The 22,006-nt window shown below is 33.2% G+C and overlaps 1 protein-coding gene across 1 annotated transcript; it reads left to right on the forward strand.

Annotated features, from left to right (window-relative positions):
* The first annotated feature begins 19,643 nt into the window (after positions 1-19,643).
* LHCB6 (light harvesting complex photosystem II subunit 6) lies at positions 19,644-20,654 on the forward strand. Its single transcript, XM_089725414.1, has 2 exons — positions 19,644-19,933; positions 20,013-20,654. Exons 1-2 carry the CDS (start codon positions 19,719-19,721, stop codon positions 20,560-20,562), a joined length of 765 nt encoding a protein of 254 aa, XP_089581540.1. The 5' UTR covers positions 19,644-19,718; the 3' UTR covers positions 20,563-20,654.
* Positions 20,655-22,006: the final 1,352 nt, after the last annotated feature.

The raw sequence follows: 22,006 nt of genomic DNA on the forward strand, positions 1-22,006 counted from the left end.
CCCTGGTTAGTATTGTCCGCTTTGGGCCCTTCCGTACGAGGTCACCCTCACGGCTTTGTCCTTTGAGCCATGGAGACAGATCCATGCACCCAAAAGAGCGCTAACCAGTTCAGAGACCACCCCTCTTATGTACTGAACAGATTCCTCGTGCGTAACCGATGTGGGATTCGCCTAGGTGCACTGTAGGCTTAGATCCCTCACAGTCACCCCCCGTAGGGACTCAGCGTCCTCGCTGAGGTTTGCCCCACCAACGGCCAGAGGGACGAGGCAACGGCTCTGATACCAAATGTCATGGCTCCGCCCTGATTAGTATTGTCCGCTTTGGGCCCTTCCGTACGAGGTCACCCTCACGGCTTTGTCCTTTGAGCCATGGAGACAGATCCATGCACCCAAAAGCGCGCTAACCAGTTCAGAGACCACCCCTCTTATGTACTGAACAGATTCCTCGTGCGTAACCGATGTGGGATTCGCCTAGGTGCACTGTAGGCTTAGATCCCTCACAGTAGTATATACATATATGTTATTTTCATGTTTAAGTCATAAACCAATATACTTCACAGCTCATGAATCTATACAAGTGACTTCATTGTCATTTATAAAACAATCTTTTCGTTTATCAAAACTTTATAAAACCACCCTTGAACATTTAAATTTTTTTTTTTCATAAATGGATTCAAAATAAACAAAAATTTCCACAAGTCACTCATGCTATCAATAGCATGTATACAAATCAATTTCAAAATTAACATTCATATTTTCAAAAGTTAAATCTCAAATATACTTATAACACTTGGAAATCATATCAACTCAAAAAAAAAAAAAAAAAAAAAAAAAGAACATCAATCCTTAATGCCTTAATACTATCTTATCTCCAATGACCACCACATCGAATCTCTATCCCTTATTTTCTAAGAATTCCCTCCAAGAATAATTCAGTCACATGGTCCAGAAGGATATAACCATTAATCATTAGTCGTAACCTCAATATATACTCCGCTTACCAAGACACCATTCTCCAATGGCTAGTTGTTTCCAACTCAAACCAATATGGCATGTATTTAACTTAAATTATTCACACTCTCATTTCAAAATAGATAAATTCCTACATATATACACATATAGTCCTAGAACCGCCTAAACCTATGCTCTGATACCACTAAATGTAACACTCGCCGCCCAGTCCCGAGAGACCCGACGGCGGATGCCACATTTGGTGCCGGAGACACCGTCTTAACTTAACATATAAATCATAAAACTAAAATTTATAATTAGAAGTAACTGAGTAGTCACCAGTTTCACGAGTAAATTTTTTTTTTTTATAATAGTAATATTTCATTTCCTTTTCTTATCTTTATATATATATATATATATATATATATATATATATATATATATATATATATATATATATACATCGGGAAAAATCCTACAGAAATACTGTAAGAATATCCCTATAAAAACTGAGCTCGCCAAACATGTGAATACAAAATACTCCCAATTAAATTCTAAACTTCCAACATCTCCAATTACTCATTATAACATAACAACACCTTTATATTTTTATAACTGAATAAATCCTCAATAGTATTTTAGATCCATCAATTAATTGCATTCATTATATCTATCAAGTCTTAATGAACTAATCATATCAACTGACTTCAAATATTTCATATTCAATCATTTAATAAATCGTATTCTTATCTCCAAATAAACATAATTACTGAACATAGACATTTTATTATCATATGAAATCATACATGTAAGCTTACTTCAGAACTTAAGTAACTCATATACTTAAACATAATTACTTAATATAGGAAATTTATCATAAATCCCTTTTGTTTTAAAACTTTCTTAAAGGCATAATGAAATTTATCATAAGAAATTTCTTATCATATAAAATCATATTTTCCTTATTCAACATTCAAAGCACATACACCATAAATACCCATTTCGTTGTTAAAACTCTAAGCATATATAAGTTATCAAATAATCATACTTATGTCATATATATAAAATAATTAAATAAGCTTTACTACACTAAGGTGGTACCAAGGGGAGGAATTTCCTTCTCCAATCAAGCATGCTAACATAACTCTTATGCACAAAAGTATCCATTTCAACCCTCATCATGCATTATCTAAACCAATTCCACACTTTTTCAATTTATATCCATTTCAACATATCCACTACAACACTTGTCAAACTTATTGTCAAGTAAATGCTAAACCACACAAATAATCAAGAGAACTTCATCACACATGATTTATACATACTTTTATCCAAATAAACCTATGATTTAAGACATAGAAAATTTCCAGCATTAATATAATCTTAACCTTTGCTGGGTTTTTAAGACATAACTTAAGTTCTGTGTCTCCAAATTGAGTGATGTTGATTCATTAGAAAGCTAAGACAAAATACTACAAGTGTTATGAAGGGACCATAACCCAGATAAATCTGCAAGATAGGCAAAATAAGCTAGGAACACAGACTGATAGTCCAGACCGGATTCAGCAGAACCAAGTCCAATGTTTATTGAATTTCTCCGTAACCAGACACTCAAATTAAACCAATCCAACACCAGGGCAATCTCAAGACACAGGGTAACAAATCTCATGAAGAGCTCAACACCTAATCTTGCCATTATGGTGGTCAAAATAGTCACTCAATCTATTGCTGCATGTGGTACGTTACAACAGAGTCAGTTTAGGTGTTTTAGTCATAAGTTGAGCTATATATATCAAAATTGGACACAAGAGGATGGGTTGAAAAGCTAAGAAATATACCTACAACTTTTATGAAGGACTCAAATACAGAGGGAAAATAAAACGAATAGAAAAACAGTCCTTAAACACACCCATTAACATTTTGTCCTAATTTCAGCTTACTTAAATCATATACAAGGTAGAGATTTCTACCACATACTCACTACTCATCAAATATCATCTTAAGATCACAAATCCTCAAGGAATAACAAGAAAACTTAAGGCCTTATTCATCAATAGGTTCTGCCACTCTTGGAGGATGAAGAAGAAAATGTTTTCCTCATCAATTCAACATATAAGCATGCTTAGAAATCTCCCAAGAACACATGTATACCACCAAAATTCAATAATCAAATTATTTCATATAAAATTTCCAATTTTCACAAAATAGTATAAACTTCACAAAATCAAAAATTTAAACAAGGTAAGAGGATTTATGAACACTTACCTTAAACATAAGCTCTAACAAGCTTAAATCAAACTCTTGAAGCCTTGATTTTCCCTTGTCTTTGGTAGGAAGTGCTCCACCCTTTGTCCTCCAAATTACTTGAAATTATTCACCAAATATCATTTCTCAAGCTTTAAACTCTAGGATTGATTCCTTAAATCAAGTTAAATGGGTTGAATTTGATGGATTTGGCTAAGGATGAAGTTGAAGAAAAACAAAGAGAAGAAGAAGAAGAAGGAGATAGCCAATGCCAAAGAGAAGAAGAAGGAGAGAAAGTGGTTGCTCAAATTATTGAGCACAAGGGTATTTTAGTCTTTTCTCAACATTGGATGGCTAGGATTGAGTCATTGTAATCTAATGGCTACAAATATTCTCCAAATTAAATTCTTTCAAAATATTATTTAACACAATAAAATCCACAATAAAATCCTCAAATTTACTCCATAAAAATAATTCATCTAATTTCCTTAATTAATATAACACCATTTCAAATTTACTCCATACACATATTGCCTCTAATTTTCTTAATTAATATCACTCCTTAATTAACTATTCACTAATTTTCTAAATTCTCCAAAAATATTCATTAGTAAGATGAAGTGTGAACTTGTATGGTTGTGTACGCAAGAAGATATGTCAAGTTATACATGATTAAAATTATAAATGTTAAGTTGAAGTTAAAATATGAAAGTATGCTATTTTTATTTAATACTTGTTGAATGTGAAATGCATACATAAAATGCATGAATGTGTTAGATGTGCCTGTGGAAGGAGTATTTAAGGATGAGTTGCTAGTATTATCTAATAAGAAAAATAAATGATTCGGATTCAAGGACATTAGATGAAGTTACATGATTTTGGTTAATGGAATTTATTATGACTATTGAGATAAGCATTTTTCTGGATAGAATATAGATACATATATTCATTGGTGTATTTGCATAATGATATTTATAAGGTTTAAATGATGAATGATTTGATGTGATTTGCTCTAAGAAGGATGATGCGTATTTTTCATAAACAAATACTGTTGGTGGAATGAAACATTATTTAAAGCCATTATGAGAAATAATTACTACTTGGTGGAGTAAAGTATATTGTGGTATTCATCAGCTATTTTTTTAAAATGTATGAATATCGGGAATAATATGAATTTCTATGGTTATAAGAAAAGTATGGTGATTCTTAGGAAGAAGTACATTACTTAAATCTTGATGAGCCTAGTAATGGATCTTGTATGACTTGTGGCACCTTATGGTTTCATATGGTATAAGGATGAAGTAAATTCAACGAGATTTAGTCTTTTGAGGTTTAAAGTATTTGTTGAATTCTAGATGTTATGTAAGTTATAAATAAGGATTTTTGTTTAATGAGAGATTCTACGATCCAAGAAAAAGTAAACGACTCCTATAAAGAAATTAAGATAATTATATTATATAAATATTGGGCCCTGATGGTTAAGTGAAATGATGAATGACATCGGACATGGAGAGATAGTTGTCCACCTATTGAATTGATGTTATACAAAAAAAAAAATTTTAGATAAGTAAGAATGGATCTAATCATGTTATTTATGAATATTAAGAAAAAAAAAATCCATGACAGAAATGTGAAGGAATATGAATTAGTATGATCTAAAAGAGATGATAGTCAATATGTAGAGTTTTTAACAAATTAGGAATCATTGATTATTCAAATTTGATGGACATAGGAGTAATGATACATCAGAGTATACAAGATAAGAATTTCCATAAAAAAAAAAAATTGTGGTTCGTGTTGATCTCACTATGCTTATATGCGAATAAATTCTAAACTAAAATGATTAAGAGTTTATAAAGATACAAAAGATTGGTTAATAGTTAATAGAAGTATTTACAAGTCATGGAAGATTTATGGATAAATGGTTAAGTTGGAATAGTCCATATGGCACATTGCATGAGTTGCATAACCTTATGATTGTGTATAAATACTTTTATGTATTGAGATTTGGAACTTTGGTACTATTTTTCTTGAGTGGACCTTACAATTATGCATGTATGACTATATGTATGTATGCATGACAGTGTTTGAGATTAAGTATCACGATGGAATTAAGTTATTAACACTGTTATAAAAATAAGCTATATGATCTCAGGAGAATACTGTTATGAGAATAAGCTATATGATCTCAGTATATGTTCATATAATCTCATCATGTTTTATGAGAATTGACTTGATGCAAATCTTCAAATATGATATTTAAATGAAATGCCTTGATATGTATTTGATATGATGGTATGTTTGGTGTGGGAGTTATATAGGTCCTTGGATTGAGTGCTATATAGAATAAGAGATGTTTATGGATTTTTCTTGTAAGGGAATTAAAGAGGATATTAAGGATCTAATCGGTTTTATGCAAAATAAGTTTATGTTATAATTATGAGATTAAAATTTTTAAATATGGAAGGGTAAATTTGATATTATGGATGTTCATTTGGAAGAATCATGTATAGAATATACGGATAGTAAGTGCTACCTGATTAAGGAAGAATAAACTAAATCGGAAAAATATTATGAGATTCGTAATTGCTAAATTCAAGTGAATTTCGAGGACGAAATTCTTTAAGGGGGGTAGGACTGTAACGCCCCATTTTTCTGTGTCTGAAATAGTAAGTTATCGGTCTGTGAATAGTATCATCGGTCCGGGAATAAATATTATTTTTGTCCGGAAAAATTACTATGTATGTTTAATATTTTTCTGGAGTATGTATACATTATTTTTATGGGTAGAAAGTAAGTAATGAATATTTTTGGAGAATTTAGAAAATTAGTGAATAGTTAATTAAGGAGTGATATTAATTAAGAAAATTAGAGGCAATATGTGTATGGAGTAAATTTGAAATGGTGTTATATTAATTAAGGAAATTAGATGAATTATTTTTATGGAGTAAATTTGAGGATTTTATTGTGGATTTTATTGTGTTAAATAATATTTTGAAAGAATTTAATTTGGAGAATATTTGTAGCCATTAGATTACAATGACTCAATCCTAGCCATCCAATGTTGAGAAAAGACTAAAATACCCTTGTGCTCAATAATTTGAGCAACCACTTTCTCTCCTTCTTCTTCTCTTTGGCGTTGGCTATCTCCTTCTTCTTCTTCTTCTCTTTGTTTTTCTTCAACTTCATCCTTAGCCAAATCCATCAAATTCAACCCATTTAACTTGATTTAAGGAATCAATCCTAGAGTTTAAAGCTTGAGAAATGATATTTGGTGAATAATTTCAAGTAATTTGGAGGACAAAGGGTGGAGCACTTCCTACCAAAGACAAGGGAAAATCAAGGCTTCAAGAGTTTGATTTAAGCTTGTTAGAGCTTATGTTTAAGGTAAGTGTTCATAAATCCTCTTACCTTGTTTAAATTTTTGATTTTGTGAAGTTTATACTATTTTGTGAAAATTGGAAATTTTATATGAAATAATTTGATTATTGAATTTTGGTGGTATACATGTGTTCTTGGGAGATTTCTAAGCATGCTTATATGTTGAATTGATGAGGAAAACATTTTCTTCTTCATCCTCCAAGAGTGGCAGAACCTATTGATGAATAAGGCCTTAAGTTTTCTTGTTATTCCTTGAGGATTTGTGATCTTAAGATGATATTTGATGAGTAGTGAGTATGTGGTAGAAATCTCTACCTTGTATATGATTTAAGTAAGCTGAAATTAGGACAAAATGTTAATGGGTGTGTTTAAGGACTGTTTTTCTATTCGTTTTATTTTCCCTCTATATTTGAGTCCTTCATAAAAGTTGTAGGTATATTTCTTAGCTTTTCAACCCATCCTCTTGTGTCCAATTTTGATATATATAGCTCAACTTATGACTAAAACACCTAAACTGACTCTGTTGTAACGTACCACATGCAACAATAGATTGAGTGACTATTTTGACCACCATAATGGCAAGATTAGGTGTTGAGCTCTTCATGAGATTTGTTACCCTGTGTCTTGAGATTGCCCTGGTGTTGGATTGGTTTAATTTGAGTGTCTGGTTACGGAGAAATTCAATAAACATTGGACTTGGTTCTGCTGAATCCGGTCTGGACTATCAGTCTGTGTTCCTAGCTTATTTTGCCTATCTTGCAAATTTATCTGGGTTATGGTCCCTTCATAACACTTGTAGTATTTTGTCTTAGCTTTCTAGTGAATCAAACATCACTCAATTTGGAGACACAGAACTTAAGTTTTGTCTTAAAAACCTAGCAAAGGTTAAGATTATATTAATGCTGGAAATTTTCTATGTCTTAAATCATAGGTTTATTTGGATAAAAGTATGTATAAATCATGTGTGATGAAGTTCTCTTGATTATTTGTGTGGTTTAGCATTTACTTGACAATAAGTTTGACAAGTGTTGTAGTGGATATGTTGAAATGGATATAAATTGAAAAAGTGTGGAATTGGTTTAGATAATGCATGATGAGGGTTGAAATGGATACTTTTGTGCATAAGAGTTATGTTAGCATGCTTGATTGGAGAAGGAAATTCCTCCCCTTGGTACCACCTTAGTGTAGTAAAGCTTATTTAATTATTTTATATATATGACATAAGTATGATTATTTGATAACTTATATATGCTTAGAGTTTTAACAACGAAATGGGTATTTATGGTGTATGTGCTTTGAATGTTGAATAAGGAAAATATGATTTTATATGATAAGAAATTTCTTATGATAAATTTCATTATGACTTTAAGAAAGTTTTAAAACAAAAGGGATTTATGATAAATTTCCTATATTAAGTAATTATGTTTAAGTATATGAGTTACTTAAGTTCTGAAGTAAGCTTACATGTATGATTTCATATGATAATAAAATGTCTATGTTCAGTAATTATGTTTATTTGGAGATAAGAATACGATTTATTAAATGATTGAATATGAAATATTTGAAGTCAGTTGATATGATTAGTTCATTAAGACTTGATAGATATAATGAATGCAATTAATTGATGGATCTAAAATACTATTGAGGATTTATTCAGTTATAAAAATATAAAAGTGTTGTTATGTTATAATGAGTAATTAATTATCAGAGCCGTTGCCCTAAATGTAACACCCGCCGCCCAGTCCCGAGAGACCCGACGGCGGATGCCACATTTGGTGCCGGAGACACCGTCTTAACTTAACATATAAATCATAAAACTAAAATTTATAATTAGAAGTAACTGAGTAGTCACCAGTTTCACGAGTAAATTTTTTTTTTTTGTAATAGTAATATTTCATTTCCTTTTCTTATCTTTATATATATATATACATCGGGAAAAATCCTACAGAAATACTGTAAGAATATCCCTATAAAAACTGAGCTCGCCAAACATGTGAATACAAAATACTCCCAATTAAACTCTAAACTTCCAACATCTCCAATTACTCATTATAACATAACAACACCTTTATATTTTTATAACTGAATAAATCCTCAATAGTATTTTAGATCCATCAATTAATTGCATTCATTATATCTATCAAGTCTTAATGAACTAATCATATCAACTGACTTCAAATATTTCATATTCAATCATTTAATAAATCTTATTCTTATCTCCAAATAAATTATACACCAAAATAATTTATAATTACATACTTTAATTATATTTCAAATAACATAATATCTGAAAATGTAACAATTATACATGCCATCATTCTTCATTATATAAATCTCAATCGACTACTACCAAATTAGTCACTTCTGCTCTTCAAATCTTCAAGTAGCAACCACGATCTTCAACCTACGCGTGACAAAAATCGACGCGCTGAGTATAAAACTTAGTGGTGCTCATAATTCACATACTTACCAAAGTTGCGATGGCAACTTACTTTAAACACAAATTTCGTAAAATCATTTATAATCATAAAATCATTAAATTTCAACATACATTTACATTTATAGCAAAAGAAATATCAAATAAACTCTTACTTAATAGCATAAATCATTTAATTCTTTATATCATAAATCCTTTACTTAAACATTTAATCAGTATAAATACTTTAGTTCTTTACTTAGAATATCAAATAAACTTATAATTATAACATAATAATGTAATTCTTTCAAATCATAAAGTCATTACTTGAACATTTATTATACCAATACATATACTCTTTATTTAATACCATGTACCGAAATATCATGCTTTGACAATTCATTTGATAACATAATCCTTAATTTCCAAAGTAAGGTTTACTAAAATAATATGATCTCATTCGTTTAATTGTCTTACAAATATTTTCCATAGGGCTCGCATACACTTAGGAGAAAGAGAAGCAGATAAGTTTTCATAACTTATTCATAATGGCCTTAGGTCGCCAACCTTTTCATAACATATAGAGCGCGTCCGCCCTAACAGAACAGAAGACACCCACGTGTCTAGCATATGATCATAGCTTCTTATCAGAATGGCATCAAATGCCGAGCATGCTCATCAGACAGAATAAAAATCAAATCACGCATCAAATTCACACTAAGTATATTAGAGCCCAAAATCCTTGTTTTAATTCTTACTTCATATCACTTATCAGAAAACTTGTCTTATTCTTTAGTCTTCTTAAATTCATAATGTATACATACTCCAGAAAAATATTAAACATACATAGTAATTTTTCCGGACAAAAATAATATTTATTCCCAGACCGATGATACTATTCACAGACCGATAACTTACTATTTCAGACACAGAAAAATGGGGCGTTACAATATCCCTGTACAAAACTCTATAGTAGTTGGTCAATCACAAGAAGGATTGTAGTTTTGTCATGCAAGACGGGATCCTCCACTCTTTGATGGCCTGGATTTTGCTTCGTCCATTCTGACACGACCCTGTTCAATGACATGTCCTAAGAATTTGATGCATTACTGGCCGAAGGCACACTTTTCCTTTTTTAGGAATAACTTGTTCTCTCGAAGCTTGTTAAAGACCAGCTGCAAATGGGCTTTATGCTCTTCTAGACTATTGCTATACACCACGATGTCATCTAGGTACAGCATCACAAATTTGTCCAAATACTCATAGAATACCTGGTTCATTAGAGTATAAAAAGTAGCAAGTGCATTAGTTAAACCAAAAGGTATGACAAGAAATTCGAATGCTCCATACCGAGTCACACATGTTGTTTTTGGTTCATCCCCTTCTACTATGCAGACTTGGTGATAGCTTGATTGAAGATCTAGCTTGGTGAAGTACCGAGCTTGTCCCAACTGGTCGAACAGATCAGCTATCAGTGGAATGGGATATTTATTCCTCACTGTGACCTTATTCAGAGCTCGATAATCAATACAAAGTCTCAGGCTACCATCTTGTTTCTTCTGGAATAGTACTGAGGCCCCGGAAGGAGTCTTAGAGGGTCTGATAAATCCTGCCTCTAAGAGCTCATCTAATTGTCTCCTCAACTCTACTAATTCTGGTGGAGCCATTCTATAGGGGGCCCGAGCAGGAGGTTTGGCCCCAGGTAGCAGCTTATTTTGGTGATCCACATCTCGACGGGGAGGTAAGGTTTTAGGCAACTACTCCGGTATATCCTTGTATTCCAGCATCACCTCATTGATGAACTCGGGGTGGCCAATGGGCTCTGTCTCTTCTTTATGGATTGGAATTACTACATATGAGGTTTCATCCCTCTTTAACAGCTTCTTTTCATTAATCGGACTAACAGTTATTGGCACAACACATGGTTGTTCCCCCATCAGAAGTGTGAACCCCTTCCTCAAAAGCACATAGGCATGTGATGCATATGACAAAAGAAAGAAATGCACGTGAGTGTGTGAGTCGCCACCTTGTTTAATTATTTTAGGGTAAACTAGGAAAAAACCCTGAATGACTTCAATTTTAATTAACCTAGTTACTAGATTAATTATCCCAATGTGTAAGGCATGGTATGCAAACCCGAGATGGATCCCGAGACTATGTCATGCTGATAAACTAACCGATGAATGAATGTTTTGCAAGGTGAATGATGGATTAATGAAATGTTTGAGTGATTTTGATGATTTCGATGATTTCGACTTGCCACCCGGGGTGAAATCCCGAACATGCCTACGTACTTCCGTTTGAATGGAAGATCAAAGTCAACGTAGTTCGATAGGCCTTCTTTGAAGGGCTTTGAATGGGTATGCTTTATGCATGAGTGTGTATGCTTTGTGCATTTTGTGTGTATGCTTTGTGCATGTTGTTTAGGCATTTTGCCGAAAATTGATTGATTTAGGCATTTGTGCCAAAATGGTTCATTTAAACAATTTGTCGCTTAAAAGATTGATTTTAAGGCATTTTGCCGAAAATGTCGATTTTAAGCGATTTGTCGCTGAAACGGTTGATTTTACAGTTTTAAACCGAAAATGATTGATTTTGAGGCATTTTGCCAAAAATGTCGATTTTAAGCGATTTGTCGCTAAAATGGTTGATTTTACGGTTTTCAACCGTAAATGATTGATTTTGAGGCATTTTGCCAAAAATGTCGATTTTAAGCGATTTGTCGCTAAAATGGTTGTTTTTACGGTTTTCAACCGAAAATGATTGATTTTGAGGCATTTTGCCAAAAATGTCGGTTTTAAACGATTTGTCGCTAAAATGGTTGATTTTACGGTTTTAAACCGAAAATGATTGATTTTAAGGCATTTTGCCAAAAATGTCGATTTTAAGGCTTTAAGCCAAAATTGTTGATTTTAAGGCAATTCATTTGCTAAAATGTGTGATTTAGGCGATTGTCGCCAAAATGGTTGATTTTGAGGCCTTCGGCCGAAATGTGTTGGCCTTAAGGCTTTTCGCCAAAATGGTTTGATTTTATGACTTTTAGTCGAAAGTGTTGATTTTAAGGCGTTTCGCCAAAATGGTTCGATTTTACGACTTTTGGCCGTAAAAGGTTTGATTTTTAATTAAGCAAGACTTTAGTTGACGTGTATGCATTTTTATGCAGTTATAGAATGATTAAGAGTAGAAAAGAAGCATGCATGAAGTGCTAAAATTAAATAGGCAGAATTTTAATTACGTACCTGATTTAATCGTCGGCCACTTCTTAACTCCAGATTTAGCTCCTCGTTTAGGTATATTAATTAATTTTTAATTTTATTTTATTTTAGTGGTCAAATAACGCAATATAAATGCAATAAAATTAAATTAAATGCAAAAAGCGGTAAAGAAGACGCAAGGAGCGTGAGGGGGAGAAGGTTTCGTCCGTCAATACAGACAAGAGGTGCCAAAAACAGCCTGAAAATGGCCTATTTATAGGCCATTTTCGGGTCCCGGGCGGTAGCTTCCGCCAGGCATGGCGGTAGCCACCGCTCAAAAATCTGGGGCAGGTAGCTGCCGCCAGGCCAGGCGAGTACCTACCGCCCTGTTGGTGGGGCGACAGGCCTCAGCCCGCGCAAGGGAGAGGAGGCACGCGCTCAGCGCGCGGCGAGAGGGGCATCGCACGCGAGGGCGAGAGACAGCCTCGCACCGACGAGGGGAGACAGGCCTCGCACCGCGCGCGGCGCGAGGGGCCTCGCCCGCGCGCGGCGCGGGAGGCCTCGCCCGCGCGAGGGGCGAGAGGGCCTCGCCCGCCGCTGGGCGCCAGGCCCCGCCCGCGCTGGGCGCCAGGCCCCGCCCGCGCTGGGCGCCAGGCCCCGCCCGCGCTTGGCGTGGGCTTGGCGCCGCCGTGGCGGTGTGGCCACCGTGCCTCGCTTCGGGAGCCTTTTTGGGAGTTTTCAGACTTCCGAAAAATATTCCGGACTGTTCCGCGATCCTCGTAAAATTTCCTGGACGTTTCAAGTACCATATTGACATATTTCCGGTGAACTTCCGAAATGGCCTCCGGTCCGGCCGGACTGTTTGCAGTCCGGGAAAATTGGCTCTTTGAGCCTTGTGAGTCAAAGTTACTGTAGAAAAGTCAAATTTACTGTAGCAAATGGACTGTAGCACAATTAAATTTGCTGTAGCAAATTCATTGTAGCACAGTCAAATTTACTGTAGCAAAGTCAACCAACAGGCTTTTTGAGCCTCAAAATTTGAGTATTCACAAGAAGAAGGAAATTCGCAGCAGGGATCGGCATGCCTTTTGCCACATTCAAGAAATTCAAACCCAAAACAATATCAAAATTGTCCATCGGAGCCACTGTGAAATTAATTTTCCCTTCCCAAGACCCCACTCGGTATGGGACACTAGCAGCAACTTCCACTATGTTCACTGCCTCAGAATTCACTGCCTTCAACTTCCCCAAGTCCTTCTTTACTTGTAGTTTGAATTTTGATACCATTGGACAATTCAAAAAGTTATCCGTGGCTCCCGTGTCCACCATTGCCTTTGCTAACTTTCCATTCGGAGTGAAGTCAATATACATCAATCCCTTTTTAGTTGGTTCGATCTTTTCCTCGACTTGACGTTCTAAGGCCCCCAAGAATCTCAATGCTCCAACCACAGCCGGATCAACACTGCTTGAGTCTGAAGCCTGTCTTTCATGCTCTTTTTCTTCTTGTAATTGGAGGGCATTCATGGCCTTGTCTCTTACCGTGCATTCTGACATTCTATATGGCCCTTTACAAAAGAAACATTTGATGGTTCTAGGCTTCTCGCCACTCCCCCTCCCATGTTATTTCCTCCTGGTGCTCTACCTTCCTATCAGAAAGTGAAGTTCTTTCATGGCTCAGCATTCCCGACTATCGCCTGACTTGGGGCATTTTTATAGTTGGAGTTCCAAGGCCTCCTTTCCACATTCACTTCTGAATTGGTTGAACTTGCTCCCCCACCTGTGGGTCTCACCCACTTGTTAGGACGATTGTCACCTGCACCTGGTTGACCGAGTTTACGTTTGGGAAAGTTTTGCCCATAGTCATCCAGTGCCTCTGTCGCTTTTATGGCTGATTCATAGTCGTCAACCTTCTGAGTGTCCAGTTTATCCTTAGCCTACGATTGTAGTCCTTTTAGAAAAAAGTATAACCGATCATCACCTGACATAGTTTTGATATCCAGCATGCATAGGGTGAATTGTCGCACGTACTCCCGAACGAAATCTGTATGCTATACTTTTGACAACCTATGTCGGGCATTATATGCTATTCTCTTAGGGTAGAATGCTGATTTCAATACTTGGCAAAACTCCTCCCAAGTGCCCATGCTGGTTTGGCCAACTCGCACCTCCTCAACTTTGGTGCGCCACCATAGCTTGCCATCTTCTGCTAAAAACATTGGAATAAGGCTCAATTTTTCTTCGTCTGACGTGGTGTTCGTGGCCTTAAAGTAAGTGTCCAAATCAAAGAGGAAGTCGACCTTTTCTTTGACTACCTCATAGTCTTTCATCCTTTCTAATAGTTTCGCCAACTCCTCGCTGAACTCGTTCACCTTTGTCTTGGCCTCATCAATCATAGGCTTAATGTAATCACAAAATTCGGTGTGGGCCTCATCTAACTCTCCTGGTAGCCCCACTAAGTTTTGCACCGTAGTCTCAAGGTTCTTAATCTTTTCTTTGTCTCCTACCTCACCACCCTGAGTGGCCGAGGCAGGACCTCGCTCCTCGTCTCCTACCTCACCACCCGTAGTGGCTGAGGTGAGACGCAGGGCATCAATCGAGTGATTCAATTCAGAAAGCATGGTCTGCATTTCCACCGCTTTCTCCTCTAGCGCCTCAATGCGCTCTTTGGCCTCTTGCCATTCAGAAACAATTGGTGGCTCACCAACAAGCACATTCTTTTCTATAAAAGTAGCAAGCTCCTCCACCCGCTTCTCTAAAGCTTCAACACGAAGGATTTTGTCATTTTCATCACTCATTCTATTCGCAATTCAATGCTCGGATACCAAATGTCACGGTCCCGTAATACGCACCAAGACGGGACCGTGTGGCGCTTGCTTAGCACACTCTCAAATAAGCCAGCCAAGGATATCAATTAGTTATCTGCAAGCCAATAATGGGCGTTAGAACAATATAATACCAATATATAATCATATGGCTTCGAATATAAGAACAATTCAAGTATCATCGAGGAACACATAACAGAACATAGCACAACATCGCACATAGGGGCAAAATGGTAATTGTTATTTATATATCAAATATTACATCGAGGTAACCAATGTCACCTTTCATAGGCGTAGGGGCACCTATGAAGGGCTAGGACAATGACTCTAACATCCAAGTGAATTTACTCGTCACTCCCCTACAATGGGACACGAGATACGGGAACATACGGATACGAAAATTTTCAAAAAGTAGGACATCCATATGCTTAAAACACACTACACTAAATAAGTAATATATGAATATTTCAAATAAATAAACAATCATTTATAATAAATCATAAACATAAAATAAAAAATATTTAATTTCTTATTTCAATAGTTAAATTCTCAAAATTATTATCATTATTGAAAAATAAATTAATAGTGTGTATGCATTTTTTTCTGTAGATCATACCATACATGATTTTTGTCATTACATATCTTATGAAAAGTTTCGCATGATACTTAAGAAAATATATCTTAGAATCATAATTTTTTAGCATATCTCAATAAGATACAATTTATCATTTTATTGTATAATTTTACTATTTTAGAATGATATTATAAAATATTATTTCATTTTTTAATATTAGCATGCATACCGTGCGGATTATAAGAGAAAAAAAATAATCATATTTTTAGATAATATCATAGAGGAGGAAAAAAACTAAATTAATATTAATAAGCAAAAACTATTTTATTTGAAAATAAGAAAGGTATATAAGAGAAAAGAATTGCGATAATTTTCTCTTCAAATTAGAAGGAAAATAAAAAAACTATAAAAATAAATTTGTAGAGAAAAATTAATTTTATTTTTCTTTTATATCAAAAAAAATAAGTAACAAAAGTTTTTTCGAAAAAAAAATAGTCCCTTCTTATTCTTTTTATTATTCATTAATAAAAAAAGATACAAAAATAAATTTAAAAAAACACTTAATCACGCGATACGAGAACATAGCGATATGAAAATTTTTTTAAAAAAGGAGATCCATACGATTAGGACACACTACATTAAATAAGTATAATACATTAATATTTCAAATAAATAAATAATTATTTATAAAAAATCATAAACATAAAATAAAAAAATACTGCATTTCTTATTTCAATATAATTAGTTAAATTCTCAAAATTATTATCATTATTGAAAAATACATTAATAGTGTGTGCATTTTTTGATGTAGGTCATACTAGGAGTGTCAAAATGGGTCACAATACGCAAAATAAATGGGTTAGGGTTGATATTAAACGAGTTCGTGTCGTAAACGAATCACCCATTTACGACAAGAATAAAAATGTGTTGTGTTGCAGATTGACACGCGGGTTAGGCGAGTGACCCATTTATTTAAGAGTAAAGAGGTAATTTTAGTGTTAGATATAAATACTCCAACTAAAACCTATTTAAATTTTATTGTTGTATTACTTTTTTATTTTAATTATAAATCTTGGAGAATTTATGCATTTTACATGTACAAATTTATTTTAAATATAATTGGAGTTAAATAGGTTAAAAGTTAAAAATATTATAAGCAAGTTAAGTGGATTGTATGTGGGTCAACGCATCCACTTAACCTATTTATGATATTAAGCGAGTTACAGGAGTTGTATATTGGTCAACATGACCCACTTAATCTGTTTCGAATATTAAGTGGGTTAAACATATCGTGTTCGTATTATCCATCTAATTTTCATGTTGTGTTTGTGTTGAAGTTATAAAAAATGATTTGACCCTTAAATATTGCTCCGCGCATCGCGCAGGTTCTAATACTAGTTTATCTTAAATGACAACCAAGCGTAAGTCTCTCAAATTGCCAAAGATAAAAGAATAGTTATTTAATACAATTATAAGGATAATAGTTATTTTATATTTTCATATAATGCATTTATCAACATAATATCTATCGGTTACATCATTAAGATAATATTATTAAATTAAATTAAAATCATATTAAAATATATATAACTCAAGCCGTGCAAATTGAATAAAATTGAGGTTAAATTGATATCAAAAATCACAAACGGGTCATCCATTGATATAACAAATATAAACGTGTCGTGTAATGGATTAGCATGCGGGTTAGGTAAGTTACTTATTTATTTAAGGGTAGACATAAATACTCCAACTAAAATCCTATTTAAACTTTATTGTTGTATTAATTTTTTTTATTTTAATTGTGAATCTTAAAGACCTATGCATTTTATACATAAAAATTTATTGTTAAATATAATTTAAATTAAATAGATTAAAACTTTTTAAAATATTATAAGTATGTTAAGTGGGTCGTATATAGGTCAACATGATCCACTTAACCTGTTTATGATATTAGGCGGATTACACAAATCGTATACGGGTCGATACGACCACTTAATCTGTTTATGATATTAGCCGGGTTACATGTGTTGTGTTCGTGTCATCTGTCTAATTTTTGTATCGTGTTCGTATTGACAAATTTGACACGATTATTAAATGAGTCATGTTTGTGTTGACCCTAATCGTGTTACGTATTAGGCAAATCCGTGTCAAACCCGACACGCCAACCCATTTTGACACTCCTACAATTTTGTTATTTTTTAAATAATGTTATAAAAGATTATTTCATCATTTAATATTGTTCTGTAAATCCAACGGATTCTAACACTAGTTTAATACTAATAAGGATAATCGGTGTAGGTATGCGCTTTTAAAATTCATTCAAATTCAAAATTCTATTAAAAAAATTATAATGATGATTTTAAATAATAATATAATATTAATCTTATCACGTTAAATAATTAAGTACTCTCCAATTCATTTATTTAGATAAAATTTCTAAAATTAGGGTGTCACATTTATTTAGATAAATTTACTAAATTTGATAAATATGTGAAAATATTTTTACTAACTGTATGAAGTTCAAGGATTCAGGTATCCGCTACCCGTTGCTTATTTAATTAATATTTAGAAAAATTGAAAATAATTATTTTTTTGAAGAAAAATTATATATATACACATTGTTGATTGTAATTAATTTTATAATTATATTAAATATTTATATTATATTTCCATTAAATCAAAATAACAATTTTACAATTTTTACTTACTTTTTATTTTTAAAAAATAAAATAAAAAATATTTTTAATACTAAACAAGTATTTAAACGTAGTTGGATTTGGATATTAAAAGCAAATTTGTAAACAAGTTCGGGATGAGTTCGAGTATTAAAAGTGAATTTATAAACAAGTTCGGAATGGATTTAGATACCTAATTTATAATCGGTTCAAGTTTGGGCAGTGCATTTTAAGCGATATCCGATTCGTTGCCATCCTATTCAGACACTATATATGTATGCTAAATTGCTTCTATTGTAGAATCCAACTGCATATATAGGGAGATGGTATACGACCTACATCATGTAAAGTGTTAAAGGCCATAAGAGTTTTTGAAGGATAGTGCAATTTTAGAACTAGAGGGCGAATTAAAAGGTAGCATGTTGTGATCAAGCGTATGTGATGAAATCGTGGAAGTGAATTAAAATGTATAGTTAATGCAATACTAGGGGCAAATTAGAGAAAATTTTTTTATGCAAAATCACTTCTGTCTAAATAAATGAATAAGCTGGAGTATAAGTTTAAACATTAATTAAAATTAATACTCAACTGTTCTATTTAGATAAAAAAACTAACTTTTCATTCATATTAAGAAGTTAATTTAACTGTAATTTTTATCCATTTCTTTCCTCGTTTACCCTCAACTTTCTTTCCTTAGTTTAACTCACTTCCTCCCAACTTTCTATGCTAGGCTTCATACATAAGAGAGAAAATTTTGGTATTTAGGGATTAAAGTTTTGATTTGGTGTTTTAGCCAATAATTAAGGAAAGAAAACTAAAAATAGAAAATTCAAAGTGATTGAAAATAGATTTAGCAGTATAAAATCGAAAGTTTCGAAACAATTAAAATAGACTAATTAATAAAATTATATTAAATATAAGAGATTAAATAGTAATATTATATTAAATTTGAAGGATTATATAGTCAAATATTACATGGTATCTAAAAGAAAAATTGCAGTTTGTCAATAAAAGGTATTCTTAATTAATTACATCCGCCACAAATATCAAGAATTTCCTAGTAATTTCATTAAACAATTGGGATGAAATAGTAACTTTAATCAATTTTAGTGATTTATGATAATTTACCTTAAAAGAAATTTCATGTAATAAAAATTAGAAAAAAAAAAATCTCGAAGTCATGAACTCGATGGATAGCATATGCACCCACTTAATTAAATGCAACAGAAGAACCAAAAAAAAACAGAAGGTACACGTGGTTGGAGACAGCTTGAAGATGCGGATGGAGATGGAGCTCCCATTGGTCCGAAATCTATCCACGACACTTACTCAGATTTCCTCTTTAGATTCTCATTATCCTACTTGGCTCCTTAATACACCTTTTAGATATACACACTCGTTCTCCACAAAATCAAACCCAGCAACCAAAACCTCTCCAACTGTAAACAAGATCAACTCAAGATGGCTGCTGCTACTTCTGGTGCTGTCCTTAATGGGTTGGGGTCTTCTTTCTTGTGTGGAGGGAAGAGAAGCCAAGCTTTGTTGGGTACTAACAATAGAATGGTTGGCACTGGTTCAAGGAAGTTTGTGGTTATGGCTCTTCCACCAAAGAAATCTTGGATCCCTGCTGTTAGAGGTGGTGGCAACTTAATTGATCCTGAGTGGCTTGATGGATCGTAAGTTTCTCTCTTCAATATTTGTTCATTTGGCTTAAAATAAATTTTCATTAATTTTGAATATTCTGTACAATTGCAGGCTCCCAGGCGACTATGGCTTTGACCCATTAGGGCTAGGGAAAGATCCAGCATTTCTGAAATGGTACAGAGAAGCAGAGCTAATCCACGGGCGATGGGCCATGGCTGCTGTAGTAGGAATATTCGTAGGCCAAGCCTGGAGTGGAGTCCCATGGTTCGAGGCCGGTGCTGACCCAGAAGCCATTAAACCTTTCTCGTTTGGCTCACTGTTAGGGACTCAACTTCTGCTAATGGGTTGGGTTGAAAGCAAGCGATGGGTTGATTTCTTTAACCCAGACTCACAGTCAGTTGAATGGGCAACTCCATGGTCAAGAACAGCAGAGAACTTTGCTAATGCGACAGGCGAACAAGGATATCCAGGAGGGAAGTTTTTTGACCCACTAGGGTTTGCAGGGACAATACAGAATGGAGTTTACGTTCCTGATGTGGAGAAACTCGATAGACTTAAAGTTGCTGAGATTAAACATGCAAGACTAGCTATGGTTGCCATGTTAATTTTCTACTTTGAAGCTGGTCAAGGAAAGACTCCTCTTGGAGCTCTCGGGTTGTAAAATTACATTTAAATATGTGTTTTAATGAATTGTGTGAATGTAGATATGGGGCAAAATTCAATTTGGACCCCAAACTATACCCATTTTGTCAAGTGAGCTCTCATATCATTGCATTTATTGCATCTTAAATTATAATTTTAAGTTAATTAGATAAAATTATTAATGGAAATTAACAAAATCATTATGGGTTAGACTTAAGTGTTACGTAAAATAATCTAAACCATTTTGGTTGGTTGATCCTTCTCATTCTATATCATTTACTCAAAATGTACGTATTTATCCAACGCGAGATCACCCACGTACTTTAATACTATCACACATATACCGACCTGTATTCAGATGAGACACCAGTTCATCTGAATAATCTTCTTGACACCCAAATTACAAAGACTCAAGCAGAGGTATTTGAACTAACTTTAAACTTGAGCAGCTGCAACCACCATTTCTAAAAAATCAAATCATTTCTCCAAAATTACCAACATGTGGTTCACAAAATTTCTGACAACATGTTGAAAATTCCCTCTTACATTTTTCTCTAGAGCATTTTTATAGAAAAATTTTCCAAAAAAAATTAAAAAAACAGAATTTTATATTTAAATTAGTCAGTTTTCTATTTTGAAAGTTAGAAAACGGTTTTTCCGAATTTAACTAGGATTTAGAAAGAAGCTTTAACTTGTTTTATGCAATTTTTTTATAACATATATGGTTTCCAATCGTTTTTCATTTTTAAAATATGAGATTTTCATAATTAAAATTATAGTATCTATAAATAATTTTTTTATAAAATATTTTCATTCAAAAATAAAAATATTTAAATAACATAAAATTATATTATGCATTAATATACTTAATTTTATTATTACAAATAGATTACATCCTTTATTTTTAGAAAATTTTACAAAATGATAACAATTCATCTTATTTATTATAAATAATCAATAATAAAAATTCAAAAATTTTTAAATAAAAATTTTCTAAAATTATTTTATTTCTTTTAATTATGAAAGATATGAATAATATTTATGAAGTTTTTAAATTAAAATATAATTTTTTATTGTCACTAAAGGAACACATTTCCATTTTCTAGTTTCTGGTTTTCATTTTTTAAGAAAATTGTTTTATGTAATTAAATACACCCTTAACTTTTAACAAAATTTTTCAAGCTTGATCAAAGTTTAAAGGAGATTGAAAATAAAGCTTCATCAGAAGTAAAATTTGAGAAAGACCTCTCGATTATATTATTATAATCGTGTATATCGGTTGATTTTACACTATGTTAGCTGTATATCTGAATATAACAAAAAAGAAAGAGTACAGCTAAGTACCAACCGTCAACCATGTCAGCATGGGTTTGTCAGGGTGTTTGGGCTTTTATGTGTAAGGTCCAAATGAAAAAATAAACAGATATTGAGTATGATGGACAAAATTATGTGTGTTTTGATAG

This window comes from Jatropha curcas, chromosome 8 (genome assembly GCF_041381405.1).
Source record: "Jatropha curcas cultivar XTBG-Jc1 chromosome 8, XTBG_Jcur_1.0, whole genome shotgun sequence".
NCBI lineage: Eukaryota > Viridiplantae > Streptophyta > Magnoliopsida > Malpighiales > Euphorbiaceae > Jatropha > Jatropha curcas.